At 37.4% G+C, this 16384-nt stretch overlaps 1 protein-coding gene across 2 annotated transcripts in view; it reads left to right on the top strand.

Moving 5' to 3' along the window:
* Atg101 (autophagy-related protein 101) overlaps positions 1 to 16012 on the top strand; it is an 80588-nt gene extending 64576 nt beyond the window's left edge. For both annotated transcript variants that reach the window (XM_090387446.1, XM_090387447.1), the window contains 2 exons: positions 9844 to 10010; positions 15829 to 16012. In XM_090387446.1, coding sequence (XP_090243572.1) covers positions 9844 to 10010; positions 15829 to 15912 — 251 coding nt within the window. In that variant the 3' untranslated portion in view covers positions 15913 to 16012. The remainder of the gene's footprint in view (positions 1 to 9843; positions 10011 to 15828) is intronic.
* Positions 16013 to 16384: the final 372 nt, after the last annotated feature.

Consider the following 16384-nt stretch of genomic DNA (forward strand, 5'->3'; position numbering starts at 1 on the left):
TATTGCTGAGCTAGAGTTACAGCAAAGAGCAAAGTAAGTTGCCATTTTTCATGTGACAACAAACAATGTTGGTTGAGGTTCAGTTGGTAATTGCATCCATCGAGCAATTTGTGGTGGGTGAAGCTATTGTTGGTAGTCCTTTCTGATGTTAAATGCATCTTGGGCAAATACAGTCAGTTGTTTGTAGTGTTCCTCTTCATTGAGAAAGAGGAATTCTAAATCATGTGGGAGGGACAGTAGTTGTGTGAGCATGCAGCTTCTGGGTGGATGACAGTCATAGAGAACATCTTCCCAATTTTCTTCGATTCCACAGTGGCAGAGGGTTATCAGATATACCTAGTTCGGTGAGCTTAGCATTGAAGCACCCATGTCCAGTTAGAAGGTATGTTAGGTGGAGTCCAGGTGAGTACCATGGAAGAGGGTGGGGGTAGGTCATAGATACAATGGGAATAAATCGTATGTAGTTCTTTCCTTAGCTGAGATATTCCAATCCTGGTGCCAGATTCGGACAAGGTGGTTCATTATATTTCTTTTTTCCTGTTCTATGTTGTTAAGTTGATAGTGTGGCTCATTATAGTCACTGGAAGTGCTTTCCTGAGATGGCAATGGAGCCTCCTCGCAGTCATCTCTAAACGTAGAGGTAGGGCACCTGCAAGGACTTTCAGCACGCTCTGGTTACAGTGAGAAGGATGTGTCACTGGATGGTATTAAGCTTTCTTCTAAATCGCTGGATGGTAATCCTGTGAAACCAGGAGCCTGCACCATAGCAAACTGCTGGTAGAAAGACTGCTTTCTATATTATAGTTAGGGTCCTGCGTTTCAAGCCCCAATCACATCTGGTGATTCTTAAGATCATGTTGGTATACATTCTAATTTTATCCACATCTCGTGGATAAAATTAGAAGATTTGGGAAAAAAGGAGAGCTTGTAGATTACGATTCCAGGATACTTGATTTTTATCACTATTTTCATAGGAGAGTTATTTAACTTGATGGTTGGGTGTCTTGTAGTACTGAGGTTGCCTTTAACCCCTTCCTGGAACATTTTTTTCTGGAAAATGTGCTGTAACGGATCGACTTTTTTTATTTCACAGATTGAAAGTATGCATCACGTGAATACTCACTGTATAGTTTTTTGCTTTTTTTATTAATTTTTTCGTAGAAAATACATGGGAGTAATTAATCCATTTGAGCTATCCCGAGTTATCTCGTGTATGCCAAAAAAGTGTGCAAATTATACAGATTTTTTTAATAAATTAGTGCTTGAGCTAAAAGAAAGGCACAGAAAAAGTCTTCATTATTCATTATATAAATAAATTTAAAAAATCAAGTGGAATGCACAAGCAGTAATTGCGAACTAACTACATTCTGACACATGGCTGCCACAAATGGACAGGCAAGGTAAGTGTCTCTTACGGGCGGCATTTCAAGAGTGCACCGAAATATTTTTCGATATTGTTTTTGTGAATTATTTTCGTGGGTTCAGTATTCCGCATTTAGGATGGCAAATTTTGTTTTGCTTATTGGCGGCACAGGAACGCGCGCTACTGTTCTGATATTGCTGTACAATATAAGTAAAACGAAAGCCAGTCATTTGCTGCCAGATGTAAGAAAATCCTGAGAAAACTTGATTTACCTGCCTAATGCAAAATTAGCCAGATAAATTCTAGAGAAAATACGTTTCAGTCCTAAATTTGGAGGTATTATTGTTTGCTTCGGGATATTATTGTATCCCGAGATATTTCACAAAACTAAAAACGAGATATCTCGGGATAATCCATGAAGCGGCTAATTAGAATTTCTTGGGTCATCTCTGGTGAGATGGGAAGTTTGTGTGTGGTGGTCCAGTTATAGATAGTTTGTAGGGTCATATTTGTAAGATTTTCCAGCTGGGATCGTGAGTTTGCCTACATGATGAGAATGAGATTATCTGAAAAAGCCAAAAGACATGAATATTCAGTGTTGGTGTTTAGCAGCTCGTCAGGGCCTATCAACCAGAACATAGGCCCAAGGACAGACTCCATGGGGCAACCTCTGTATTTACAGTGGAGATTGGGCGCCTCCGTAGCCAGGTGGGAAGGAGCAGCAGTGCGTAGCACATGCTTCTTGATTAGACCGGGGTTCGAGCCCGTCACCACCAAATACGGAGTATGCGGAAAGGTCAAGGAATGACCACCGCATATCCCGGAGCAATATGGCCTTAGTTGCTAATGCTCCTAAAAACCAAATAACAAACAAACAAACAAACAGTGGAGATTGTTTTTTTTACCTATTCCCCCCCCCCCCCCCCCCCCCCCCCCCCCGTCCTAACATGGTTTTTCTTTCTTTTTTGCAAAAAAAAAATTAAAGCTGTGGCTTCTTCAATGTTAAATTTGGAACTTAAAAAAAAAAAAAGAATGCAGTTGTGTTAATCAAGTGGCCATTTGGGGTATTGACTACATTGCATAAAACATGTAGGACATACAAATTGAAATCCCAGGTATATTATAACATTAAATCACACATCATTCTCTGTATGTGTGGAAAGTGGTACAAACTAAATTGAGTTAATAATGTTTCTTCAGTAAGATGTCCAACAAATTCAATGCAGAATTTTAGAAGACGTATAATAATGTAATAATAATATAGTAATATAATTATGCAGTAGATTCTGTATATTTATATTATAAAATCTGGAAAAAAGTAACACATTTGATTTGTCTCCTGTTGTTGTTATTGGTTTTACAGTTCATCAGCATCTTAAGCCATATAATGTTACTGTATTATGTCTGTACAAGTGTATGTTAACTGGCTACTTTGTACATTCTGTGGGGTGCTTCCGCAGCCAGGTGGGCAGGAGCAGCAGTGCGTAGCACATGCTTCTTGATTAGACCGGGGTTCGAGCACGTGACCACGAAATATGGAGGGTGCGGAAAGGTCAGGGAATGACCACCACATATCCCCGGAGCAATATGGCCTTAGTTGTTAATGCTCCAAAAACCAAATAACAAACAAACATTCTGTGGGCTTAAGAACTTGAAATAACTTACTGGAAATACTATTTCCTCCACCTGAGATTTGCTAACTAGTCTTGAGGTAGAATGCTTTTGTGTACTGTATGTAGACCAAGTGGACAGAAATCATGGGATACCTACCAAGTAACTGGTAGGCCCACCTTTTGCCCGGATAAGTGCAGTTACACGGTGAGGCATCGAGTCCACTAGTTCATCATCCAAGGTCCAGTGCCGATGTTCTTTTGCCCAGTTGAGGCGTAGAGTCCTGTGTCATGGTGTTAGTAATGGGACTCTGGTGGATTGGGGGCTACCATAACCTATTGCGGCTAATGATTACCTGATGGTCTTAGTGGAGACGTTTCTGGCACCTCCGTTGTTGAAGTCAGCGGTAATTTGTCACTGTCGCTCAGGGCTGTACTTATAAATAGGCACATGAGGCACTAGCTTCGGACCTCACAATAGAGGGGCCTCTGTAATAGTAAATTTTGAAGTTATTTCTTTTATTAAAGCCCTGGACTAAACTAAGGCCCACTTGTGCCTACCATGTTTACATTGTAAACAGAGACAGGTGAAATTTACCGAAATTGATGACTCATTTCTTCAAAAGAACAGATTAATTTCCAGAAAAAAGGAAAATCACTCTCTCCTAATGCTCTAATAGGGTGTAACAATAGAACATAGGCCGACCACGACGTACTATCCGTGTTGGGAATATACCATAATCTTTTCCACTGACTATGAATACAAGAAAGCAATGATCAGTGCAACTCTCGGTATAGTATGTAGGAGAGGTGGTTGTAAATGTATTATGAACAGTAAATTTGAGATTGTTAGCATTAGCATTACTAGAGGCATATGATGCAAGAAAGCAAGCTTATGCAGCAACAGCCAAAAAAAAAAAAAAAACCGCTTCCATTTCACCCCTTCATTCGTTCCAAATACCTGTCCAGCTCAGCCTTAAATTTATTTAGGCTATCAACTTCCACAACAAAGGATGGAAGTCTGTTCCACCAACCAACTACCCGCTGGCTAAAGGCAAACTTCCGCATATCTATCCTACATCTGTCTTTCCTCAATTTGAAATATGCCCTCTCAGGTGATTATTCTGAACAAGAGGAAGGATCCCATCAGCATTGAGCATGCTCAAACCATTCAAGGCTTTATACACCTCAATCAGATCACCTCACAGGTGCCTAGTCTCCAGACACTGTAATTTGCAAAACTTAAGCCTTTCTTCATAAGAGCAACCCTTTGTTCCATTCACTAATCTTGTTGCTCTTCTCTGTACTCATTCCAGCAGCTCTACATCCTTCTTAAAATGAGGCCTCCAGACCTGTATACCGTACTCAAGGTGTGGTCTGACCATTGCCTTATACAAGGGGATAATCACCTCCTTATCCCTGCTAGAAAGATTCCTGTATATCATTGACAAGACACCATGAGCAACTCTTGCAGACCATCTGCACTGCTCAGGAAACTTGATATCTGCCTGCACAACCACCCCCAGCTCCCTTTCATTCTCTACCACTGTCATTGTACTACCACAGAGTTGATACATTACTCTGGGGTTACTGCTTCCCATATGTAGTACTTTACATTTGTTAATGTTAAACTTCATTTGCCTCCTCTCAGCCCACTGCTCAACTTTTCTAGATCCTGTTGCAGTAGCATACTGTCATTAGTGTCCTTAACAACCCTGCCAACCTTTGTATCATCTGCAAACTTGGACATTAAGCTTGATATACCACATCAATATCATTTATAAATACAGAGAACAACAATGAACCCAACACTGAACCCTGATAGACTCCACTAATAACGTTAGCCCACGATGAGCAGTGTCCATTGATTACCACTCTGTCTTCTCCCATTCAACCATCTCTTTATCCATAGCAGCAATTTGCCTCCAATGCCACACTGCTCAAATTGTTAATCCTTATAGCTCTTAATTCGTGGTTTCTACAGCAGCAGCTCTATTGCCTAAAGGCCAGAGGTGCGAGCAATTTGCACCCAGCCCTTCTCGAAATTGGTTCATTATATGGAATTTTATTCGCTCTGCAGAAACTATTTTAATTGGACCACCCATGGATTTGAGAATTTCTGTAAGCTGAGACCTGAAAACTGTAACATTTAGTTTAATTTTTGATGTGCAGATTTAAAGTGTGATATGTAGGAGTGCATACATTGAATCTATCTCTCTGAAAGTAGCGTTGTAGTTTAATAAAATTTGATTCTGTTGTAACAGAAAATTTAAATATCAAATCGATGTAATGTTTCATTATCTATTGTGACTGTCGCATCATCATCATCAGCCATTTTCAATCCACTGCAGGATGAAGGCCTCTCCAGCAACTTTCCAGTTCCTTCTGTTTTGTGCAATGGCCATCCATTTACTACCCACAAACTCATGAATTTCATCTTTCCATCTCCGCTGTTGTCTTCCAGCTTTTCTTCTAGCTTCTCTTGGGTACCATTCTGTTATTTTCTTAGTCCATGTCATCATGTCTTCGAGCTGTGTGTCTTTGCCCAAGACCATTTTAGATCTTTAGTTTTGATAAGAATGTCCTTTACTTGAGTTTGCTTCCTAATCCATGTGTTTCTCTTCTTATCTAACCACAATGTCATCTGTAAATCGTAAATGGTTTAGGTACTCTCCATTCACAATGACTCTTTGCTGTGTAGTTCTCAGCTTCTCATCCATTCTTTTGGTGAGTGCCTAAGTATCACTTCCATAAGTCATGGTGGGGAGTATACATGGTTCATTATTTCAAGTTTCAGACAAACTGGGATATTGCTCCTCAGTATGTGACTATATTTCCTGAATGCTATCCATACAAAATTTATTCTTCTCTTGACTTCCAGCCATTTATCATTATTACAGCTAATAACTTGTCCCGGATAAGTATATGACTCCACCTTTTCAATTACTGCTCCTTCAATCATTATGTCCCTTTCTGTGGCATACTTGTTCATCATTACTTTTGTTTTAGCCATATTCATCTTTAGTCCAAAATCCTTACTAGCTGTGCATAACTGATTAAGATTTTCCTCTAATTCTTTGGGATTGTGGCTTATGACCACAATGTCATCTGCAAATCGTAAATGGTTTAGGTACTCTCCATTCACAATGACTCCTTTCTGCGACCAGTCTAATCTTCTGAAAGCTTTCTCAAGGGCAGCAGTAAACAGCTTTGGAGATATTGTCTCTCCTTGTCGAAATCCTTTCTCAATTTTAAATTTGCTACTGTCTTTGTCTAGTCTAATAAAGGAGGTAGCGTTCTCATATAATTTCTTCAAAATCATAATATATGAGGTATCTATGCCTTGTCTTTCCAGTGCCCGAAACATTGCATTATGCTGTATGGAGTCAAATGCCTTTTCATAATCCGCAAGTGCCAGGCATAATAGTGTTTTATATTCATTTGCTTTCTCCATTAACTGGCACCTCTGTAGCCAGGTGGGAAGGAGCAGCAGTGCGTAGCACACGCTTCTTGATTAGACCGGGGTTCAAGCCCGTCACCACCAAATAAGGAGGATGCGGAAAGGTCAGGGAATGACCACCGCATATCCCGGAGCAATATGGCCTTAGTTGCTAATGCTCCTAAAAAAAAGAAAAGAAAAGAAAAGCTTTCTCCATTAACTGTGATATTACGTGAAGGTGGATCCATAGTTGAGAATCCTGTCCTAAAGCCAGCTTGCTTTTTCAGTAGATTCTCATCAAGTATTCTTTCCAATCTGTTAGTAATGACCTTTGTGAACAACTTGTTGATGTGGGATAACAAGCTAATTGGTCTATAATTTCCAATTTCTAATATATCTCCTTTCTTATGCAGCAAAACTGTGATTGCATTATTCCACTGCTTAGGCGTCACACCTTTTCTAATACATTTTGTGAGGAGCTTGCCAGTTTTTGTGTTATGTCTCTTCCTCCCAATTTTAACAACTCTATAGTAACTTCATCTTCCCCCGGGCTTTCTGATTCTTCATTTTCTTCATCGACTCTTCTACCTCATCAGGAAGAATATCAAGTATGTCGTATGTGTTGCTAATTTTCGATCCATCTTCACCACTGCTGGCATCATTCCCTCGCTCCTTGTATAATTCTCTATAGTAGTCTTCTGCTATTTGAATTATGCCTTCTCTGCTGTTTATAAGTACGCATCGCTATTCTTCAATTTCAGTATCATTTGTCTTTCTGTATTACTGCTGATAGCTGCTGATTTAAGTCCTTTGTTTTCCCTTATTGCTTGTTCTACTTTTCTTGTGTTAAATTTTCTTATGTCTTCTCTGAGCCTCTTTCTAATGGCTTTACATAACTCAGTATACTCAATTTTCTCCTTGTCGGTGTTTATCTTGCTCTTCATTTGTCGCCTTCGGTTCATCATAACAATTGTTTCTTGACTAATTTTTCTTCTTTGGATTTCTTTTTACTTATAAGTTTCTTGGGCTTCTAAGTTAGTTATAAGTTTCTCACTTTCAGAAAGTTATAATATTCCTTGTCGATATCTTGGTCCTAAGCAGTCTGCAGAAGCTCAAACTTGTTCTTAAGTACATACTGCTTTTTCTCCTCTTCTGTTATCTCAATGACCTTCGTATTATTTACTCGAGTCAGTCTTTTCCTTTCCTACATCTATATCGTGTGCATCTTACCATTCTGTGATCACTTCCAATATTTACCTTATTCAGGATGGTAACATCATTCACAATATATCTTCTGTTAGTGAGGATGAAGTCGATTTCATTAGTTGCTAATCCATTTGGACTCTTCCATGTCCACTTTCTGTTCCCCCTTTTCTTGAAAAAAGTGTTCATTACTGACAATCCTTGAGATTCTGCAAATTCCACAAGTCTTTCACCTCTTTCATTTCTTTCACCAATTCCAAAATTTCCTATAGTACCTCTTTCTGCACTGTTTTGTCTTTTTCCTACCTTAGCATTGAAGTCCCCCATAATAATAGTGTAGTGGGTTTTCTGCTCATTTAGAAGACTCTCAATTTCGGTGTACATTTCTTCGACCTCTTCATCATCATGGCGCAATGTTGGTGCATAAATCATTATAACCTTTAGCTTGTACCTCTTAGAAATCTTGAGTATTAGTCTTGACACACTTGGTGATGTACTTTTGAATTCCAAAATATTGTTTTTTATATCTTTATGGACCAGAAACCCAACTCCACCTTCGCTCCTTTCACTGTTTCCATTGGTGTACAGCAGATTTCCACTTGATAAACTTATAAGTGATTCATTTCTTCTTGTTTCAGCCAAACCGATGATATCCCAATTCACATTTTCTATTTCCTTTTATGCATTTAAATTATGAACTCATAATTTAGCTGTTGCATTGCTGCTTTATAATGCACCTGCTATTATTTACTGCTAACAAACAAGATGTGGATGTTTTTATAATATTTTTGTAATATAGTTTTTGATATTATTTATATATATATGCAAGATTTTTTTGGACTGGTATCCTAAAAGGGGCCCCAAGAAATCTAAGTACAGCCTTGCTGTTGCTCTCCAGTTGGTTGAAACAATTTGAGACAGACGTTGACAGCCACATTCATTCACCACCTTTCTTCGCCCACACCTCTGTCCAGGATGAGATGTTATTCCGGAAATGACATATTCCCGATAAACTTGATACTGTCAAATGGGAATATTGCAATTTCTGTACCACATCTGCAGTAGAGTGACCTATGCTTTGGGCATCCACTATCATTCCTCTTTCCAAGTAGGTTAACTCACAATGTTTATACCGACATCGAATTCCCATCTACGTGAATGCAGTGTACCTATATATCTGCCAAGCGTCAGGTTCGTCCACTAGCGAGAGGAGTGACAGTGTCATGTTGCCCAGGAATCAGGTATCCGATGAATTCTGCCCTTTCAGTGTAGATGTGATTTTTAAATTTTATGTAGCCAGAACTTGAAGCTTATTTGTTTGAAATGTATTTTCAAACAAATAAGCATAAAAAGTACAGTGCATAGAAAGAAATTCAAATATATGCAGCATTTCAAAGTTAAGGTGATACTTGCTGAATGGTTCAACTCATTTTGTCATAGAGCAAATGTTTCCTTTGAGCTGTGCTAAACATGCAGGTGCATTTGTTCAGAAATGTTTTCCAACAGTGAAGCAGCGGAAAAAAAAAATGTAGAACAAAAACAGTCATTTTTAGTGAAATTGACAAAGAAGGAAAAGAGAGATAGTAATGGTTTTGAAAAATATTCCATTTTGATTTCAAAAGATGGCAGTAATTAAAGTGATTTCCATGCTGCATTCTATAGTGGTGATCTTTCTTAACAAAAAATATCATCAATCAAAAGCAGCTTACTCTCACTGCCAGTGTTGGTGATACTTGCTGAATGGTTAAACTCATTTTGTCATAGAGCAAATGCTTCCTTTCAGCATTGAGCACTTTGTGTTATGTTGTCCCTGCCATCTGATACTGAAAAGGAGGCAGCTATGTACCTTCCTCTGAAACTGGTTGGATGTTTTGTGGACATTTACTACTACCTAATAGATTAGATAATAACATTTCCAATATGATATTGCAATATTATTATTTATTGCTGGAAAAATTGCATTATAAAAAAACTTGACAGTGGTACTTTTAAACTTTTAGCATTGGTTCATCAACTCTTGTTTATTTTGGAAGGGGAAATAATTTTTATCTTTACTGTACTCTACCGAAGGCTGGATTTGGGAGGTTTGATTGTATAACAAAAAATTGAATCCTCAATGAATTTAATTCCCTACAAATTAGCTGCATACACTAAATTAGAGAATGTTTTATGTTCTTTTGAGAGGAAATTAAAATATACCAGTTTTTTTTTTTTTTTTTTTTTTTCAGAGAGACAAATAAATAGAGAAAAAGTAGGTGATGTAGTGAAAGAAAAAATATTGGCTGTTGTCCAAGCTATACAGAAGCATGAGTATGTTCCAGATATGCCAAACAAATCTGATGTGGATTTAATCTTTGATACAACTTATCCTGATATTCAGCCATACCTATTCAAGGTACATTTTAAAATAAATTAATGACGTAAATGAATCAATTTTTACTTTAAGCGAAAGTGTAATGATAGGATAATTCTTTTTTTTTTTGTAACTACTGCTTAGATTTGAGGTACCAGAACATGTGAATTCCAGTGGTTGCAGTTTAAGAGCTTTCCAGTTCTTGCTAAATTACAAAACACTTAAATTAAAGCCTTATTCCACTTTCAAATAGATTTTGACACATGATTATAATTATATGTACAGTTTTTGTTCATATTGCATATACAGCAGACTCTCAGTTTACTGGGATCAGATTAACCGGGACACTTCAAGATTCCAAAAAAAAAAAAAAAAAAAAAAAAACCAGAAATCACAAAATTCAAGCAATAACTAGAATAGGTATAAACATGTTTTGCAAGTCGTAAATAAGCAACAAGAAGTGGCGTTATAAGTTGTCATTGGGAGATTAGTATGTATACCTGTTATCTTGCAATGTCTCTGGCTCCTCCATAGCCAGGTGGGCAGGAGCAGCAGTGCGTAGCACATGCTTCTTGATTAGACCGGGGTTTGAGCCTGTCACCACCAAATATGGAGGATGCGGAAAGGTCAGGGAATGACCACTGCATATCCCCGGAGCAATATAGCCTTAGTTGCTAATGCTCCTAAAAAAAAAAAAAAAAAAAACCCAGTCTTCACACCTGCCACTCAAAAAAAAAAAAAAAAAAAAAAAAAAAGAGACACCAAATGTTTAGTTTGTTTTAGTGTGTTGCGTTGATTGTTGTGTTCCATCGCAGCAAAAGGACAAATTTTGTTTCGTTATGCATGCCAGGGATGTCGCAATTTTTTTTTTTTCTTTTTATAGTAGCTAATTTATTATTTTTTTGTTTAGAAATCGCGAAAATGATGGGCAAACACAAGAGTTGTACTTTCAATTAAACAAAAATTTGAAATTATTTAAAAGTTTGAAAATGATGCATCTGTTAAATCTCTAAAGATTCATTATAATGTTGGTGACCAAACCATACGTGGCATTGTAAAAAATAAAGGGAAGCTATTAGATTTAAAATCGACATCGTAAAAAACAAAGGGAGGCATCGTACTGGACATGCGATTAGTGTGTGGTAAGTTTTTTCGTTTTTTATATGTCACCATACTTTTTACATAGGTTGCTGAACATTTTCCGATACAGTAAGTCCCCGACTTCCTTAGCTTTGGACTTACATTACGTTATTTATATATTTTTTTTATATGACTGAAGATTTCAGTGAAGGGGATACACATTTCACTATAATGTAAAAACCCACAGAATTCCAGCTATCAGTATTATCGCAAATGCAATAAGATTGAATTTACTACCAATTTATAATTAATTGCGCTAACAGAAAAGCCCAGTAATCCGGAAAGTGCAAATTGTTTTATTGTTTTATGGCGGTGACCTCCAGAAATGTGCTTTAGTAAAATGTGAGCTCGCATGGAGTGATAATAGCGAGTTTTTGCCTGAACCCTGTGAAGTTCTTTACAGAAAATTTCATTTTGACTGTTATCACGGTGCTGACTAAGAAAATTCACTGCTGTCCCCAGAAAAAGTTTTTAATTGAGCTAATTAAAATATATAACTATTTTTCTTCATTCTTCTGAGGATATTATATGGTTTTTGTAATTTTGGCATATTAGGAATATAGTAGCAATATTTTATTAGTCATTCCTGAGTTAGGCAAAACTCGACTTATGTAAGAAGTCCTGGAACGTATCTCTTATGTATGTCGGGGAACTAACTTACTGTATTTTTCTATTAACCGGGGCGCCTCCGTAGCCAGGTGGGAAGGAGCAGCAGTGCATAGCACACGCTTCTTGATTAGACCGGGGTTCGAGCCCGTCACCACCAAATACGGAGGATGCGGAAAGGTCATTCAGGGAATGACCACCGCATATCCCGGAGCAATATGGCCTTAGTTGCTAATGCTCCTAAAAACCAAATAACAACAAATAACAACAACATCTATTAACCGGAAATATTTTTTTACCATCTATTCCGGAAAATCGAGAGTCTACTGTGTGTATATATATATATATATATATATATATATATATATATATATGCAATATATATATGTATATATATAGTTATATGCAATACAAGGGGTGGGGTATCAAAAAGTTTGTATCCTGACCTAGATAAAACATCAGTAGGAAGATGCCGTTTTTAATATAAGTTGTCTACACATTCAATAACTAACATGAAATTTTATTCTCGTAGGTGATTGTACACCAGAGGTGGAGCCTGGAATCTGAGGAAGAATGCTATGGTTGACAAAGTGCAGTATCGAGCAGTGATCAAGTTCCTGCATTTGCAGGGCAAGAAAGCCCAGAAAATTGATAAAGAAATAAAAGATGTGTACGGGCAGAATTTTCCGTCCTACGACACTGTAAAAAAGTGAAAACAGGAGTTCCTGTGCGGTTGTACAAGTGTCTTTGATGAGCCAAGAGAAGGAAGGCCATCAACATCCACAGACAATGAGACAGTTGCAAAGGTTGAGCAGCTGGTGCTGAGTGACAAATGTGTGACAATTCATTTCATTGCAGATACAGTGGGAATTAGTTATGGGTGTGCCCACAGTGTTTTACATGACCATCTGCTTATGTCTAAGGTCTCTGCACGATGGGTTCCAAGATTGCTGACGCCTTTGCAGAAGCATGTCGAATGCAATGTTCTTGCCAACTGTTGGATTAGTGTGCGGCATCGAACTACTGCAGCACCCACCGTATTCTCCTGACCTAACACTGTCAGACTTGTTTCAAGAAATGAAGAAACCATTGCATGGACACCACTTTGATTTGTCTCAGGAAGTCATCAATGAAGTGGAATTGCGGTTTCAAGCAAAAAGTGCAGGCTTCTATGATCAAGGCATTAAACAACTGATCCATAGATGGGAGAAATGTGTTACTATACATGGAGAATAGATAGAAAAGGATTAAAGTTCCTGTGAAGTTTCACCTTTTTAGGGTTATATTTCTAGTTAAGGATACAAACTTTTTGATACCCCCTCTTATGAGCAAATATTGTCAAAAATTGTTTAGATTTTCTTATAATGCAGTGGGTCTTGTTTTTATAATGGGGTTTTATTATTTCAATTTTTTAAATTCTTTATTACCACTGGAATTTCAAGAACTAAAACTTAAAATTCTGCCTTTATTGAAAGGAACAATTTCAAGGAAATAAAAAAAGTAGAAAAAGAAAAATGACATGAAATAGAAAAATGGCAAAAAAGAAAATAATGCAACGTTGCAGTTTTTACTTGACTATTTTTCTTAACAAAATAGTATATTACTAACACACATTTTAGTGTGTTCACATACAAAAATATGAAACTCATAAATTTGAGTTTTCTGTGACAAAAAAACAAAACAAAAAAAAAAATCTTTGAACACACCTTAGCCAGCATTGCAACTCACAACAAAGCATATTCTCAGGTTATCAAATGTATTAAAGCAGCAGTTCTCAAACTTTTTGGTCTCAGGACACCTTTACTCGCTTAAAAATTATTGAGAATCTCAAAGGCTTAGTATAATGTCTTAGTATTATTATGAAAACAGTTTTGACCTTGGGGACCCCCAGGGGTCTGCGGACCACACTTTGAGTACCTCTGTATTACAGCATTGGTTGTCCGCTAGTAGGTTCTTATAACTGGAAAAACTCCTTTCAATATGAGATGTTATTGGAATATAGTTGAATAAATTCATTACTTTTTGTTAGTTCTTCCTCAGTGTCAACTAGATTGTAATTTTCTCCGATTTAGGATACTGGAAACTTTACATGTTTTATGATATCGATCCTGTGTTCTTATTGAGCAACTTTATTTAAGTTGACATAATATGGATCGTTCTGTATTTTCTTTTGTTTCATCAAAGTAAACCTATACCTTTTAATTAGAGCAGCAGTGCCATTAAGTGTAAGGCCTTTTTCTAGGCTTGTTATTGTTTTTGATAAAATACCAAAATTTGATTTTGTGTATGCTAAATTTCTCTGTGTTCAATTTGATAACATTGCAATTCAGATGAATGTAGCATCTTTCCTTTCAAAGCTGCTTACCACTCTTCCATAATCTTGGAGTTCTCACAATATATATTAGTAATAAAATGAGAGAAATTTACCTCTGTGTTGTCTGCAGAATGCTTCCAAGCACCACTCTCCAAATTTAAAATGAATATAAAACTAATTTAAATAAATTCTTACACCCAAAGAAACATTAATGATCCGATGCATCTGGAATCGAGGCAGTGGAGCTCCAACTGACCTCAAACCACCAACAATAAATCATTCTTGATCCTTGAGGCTTATTTGAAGAATCTTTATTAGTTAACCAATACTTACAAAGGGTACTAGGAAGGTTTTGCAATACAGCTTTGTTTATTTAATTTTTTCAAAGTAATTTCCTCTACATTCAATACACCTCTCCATCCTCCGAAACCAGTCTTTAAACCAGTTCTGCCAAGTTTCACTAGGGAGTAAAGCACACTCGTTGTCCCAAGCCCATAGAAGGTCCTCATCGCTGGAAAACCGCCTCCCTTTTAGCTTCATTTTCACATGCGGGAACAGTGCAAAGTCACAGGGAGCAAGGTCTGGACTGTAGGGAGGGTGCTCGAGAAGTTTCAGTCCTGTTGTGGTCAAATATTCGGTGCAGGCTTTGGCACGGTGAGCTGGAGCATTATCGTGATGGCGGTACCTGGTGTCCATTCTTGACTTTGGCGGCAGGTTCTTCATAGATCCAATGACTTTAGGCAGGCATTGTTCAATATACCACTTAGCTGTGACTGTCTTCTGCGTGTCCAAAGCAACACGTTCCACAATTCCACTCGATTTGAAAAATACAGCTATCATTTTCTTCTTTACAGATCGGGATTTTCTGACAATTACGGGTGTGTCGTCATCATCAAAGACCCAAACTTTGTTTTGAGCCTTGGTCGGCAGATCGTAATAGTACAGCCAAGTCTCGTCACCTGTCACGATGTTGTTCACATACCGAGATTGTCCCTTATCAAACTTTTTTAACATCTCCCGGCACCAAGTCACACGTAATGTCATCTGCTCTTCAGTCAGTTGATGCGGCACCCAGAGAGAACAAAGTTTCTTCATGTGCAAATGATCTTGCAGAATCGAACGAATTGCTGGTGCATTTAGGCCCAAAGTATCCTCTATCTGTTGGTAGGTCACTCGCCTGTTTTGGTCAAGCATTTTCCTCACAGCAGTAACGTTTTCCTCCGTAACTGACGTTCGTGGCCTTCCGGGACTCTCAGAATCCTCCAGAGTGAAATTTCCCCTTTGGAATTCTCTATACCACCTGAATATCGTTGTACGATGTGGACAATCATCATCTAGTGCAAGAGTCATTTCTTCTAAGCACTGGTCTATGGTTAAACCACACACGAAATTATACCGCAAAACTGTCCTTATCTCATTTTGTGACCACGATGCCATCGCAAGCACTTTACACTCTCACTACTAATGAATAACTGAGCCCATCGACTTGGCGCGGTGGCTACTATGCACGTATGAACATGTCTCAACATGCAGCTTCCTGTGATTCATTGTTGCGTCATATTGCAAAACTTTCCTAGTACCCTTTGTATAAGCCTTTCAGAATTAAGCATAAAATTGAATTTTGTTAGCTTGGATATTACATCAGTGGTAAACATATGTTAGCTGTAGGGTAGCATTATACTATATGTTAATTGCTGATTTACTGTTGAGCTAAATGTTGAGATTGAATAGTTCTATGTGTAGCTGTATTCATATCCAGTAATTGCATTTTTAATAAAAGTTTTTCTTTTATTTTTCCAGATTAGTTTCAACACGTCAGGTCCAAGCAGTGTATCTGTTGGCACTACAGTACGCAAACTAATCAAAGATACTCTAGCGATATAGTTGGTTCATCCTACTTTGAAAAACAAAAGCATATTGTTGAACAGTAATATTAATGTACAGTTTGAAAAAATAAAAAAAAAAAAGCATTGTTTTCCTTAAACTTTTTATATATGTAAATTTTTCAACAAATTTCCTGGTAAAAGAGTTAATTTATATGTTTATGAAATCATAACTAATATTTTGTCCACTGGTGATTTCTACTTGAACAGAAGAAAATAGCTAAAGTGATCATTATAGAATATTTTGATAAGTCAGAGGCAACTGGCAGTGAGGAATCAGAGTTGGATTTACTCCAGAGTGATGGAATTTAATATTAGGAGTGGAAAAATTATGCAAGGAAACAGACTTATACAGCATCTGCCATTAAAAATTAAAAAATATATATATATATACCAAATTTGTTTGCCTATCTCTTCTAATAATTTATTTGATCTTTTTTAAATTTATTCAAACTAACAACCTCCATGACACC

The sequence above is a fragment of the Mastigoproctus giganteus genome, chromosome 13 (genome assembly GCF_048544385.1).
Source record: "Mastigoproctus giganteus isolate SK-2022 chromosome 13, ASM4854438v1, whole genome shotgun sequence".
NCBI classification, from domain to species: Eukaryota; Metazoa; Arthropoda; class Arachnida; order Uropygi; family Thelyphonidae; genus Mastigoproctus; species Mastigoproctus giganteus.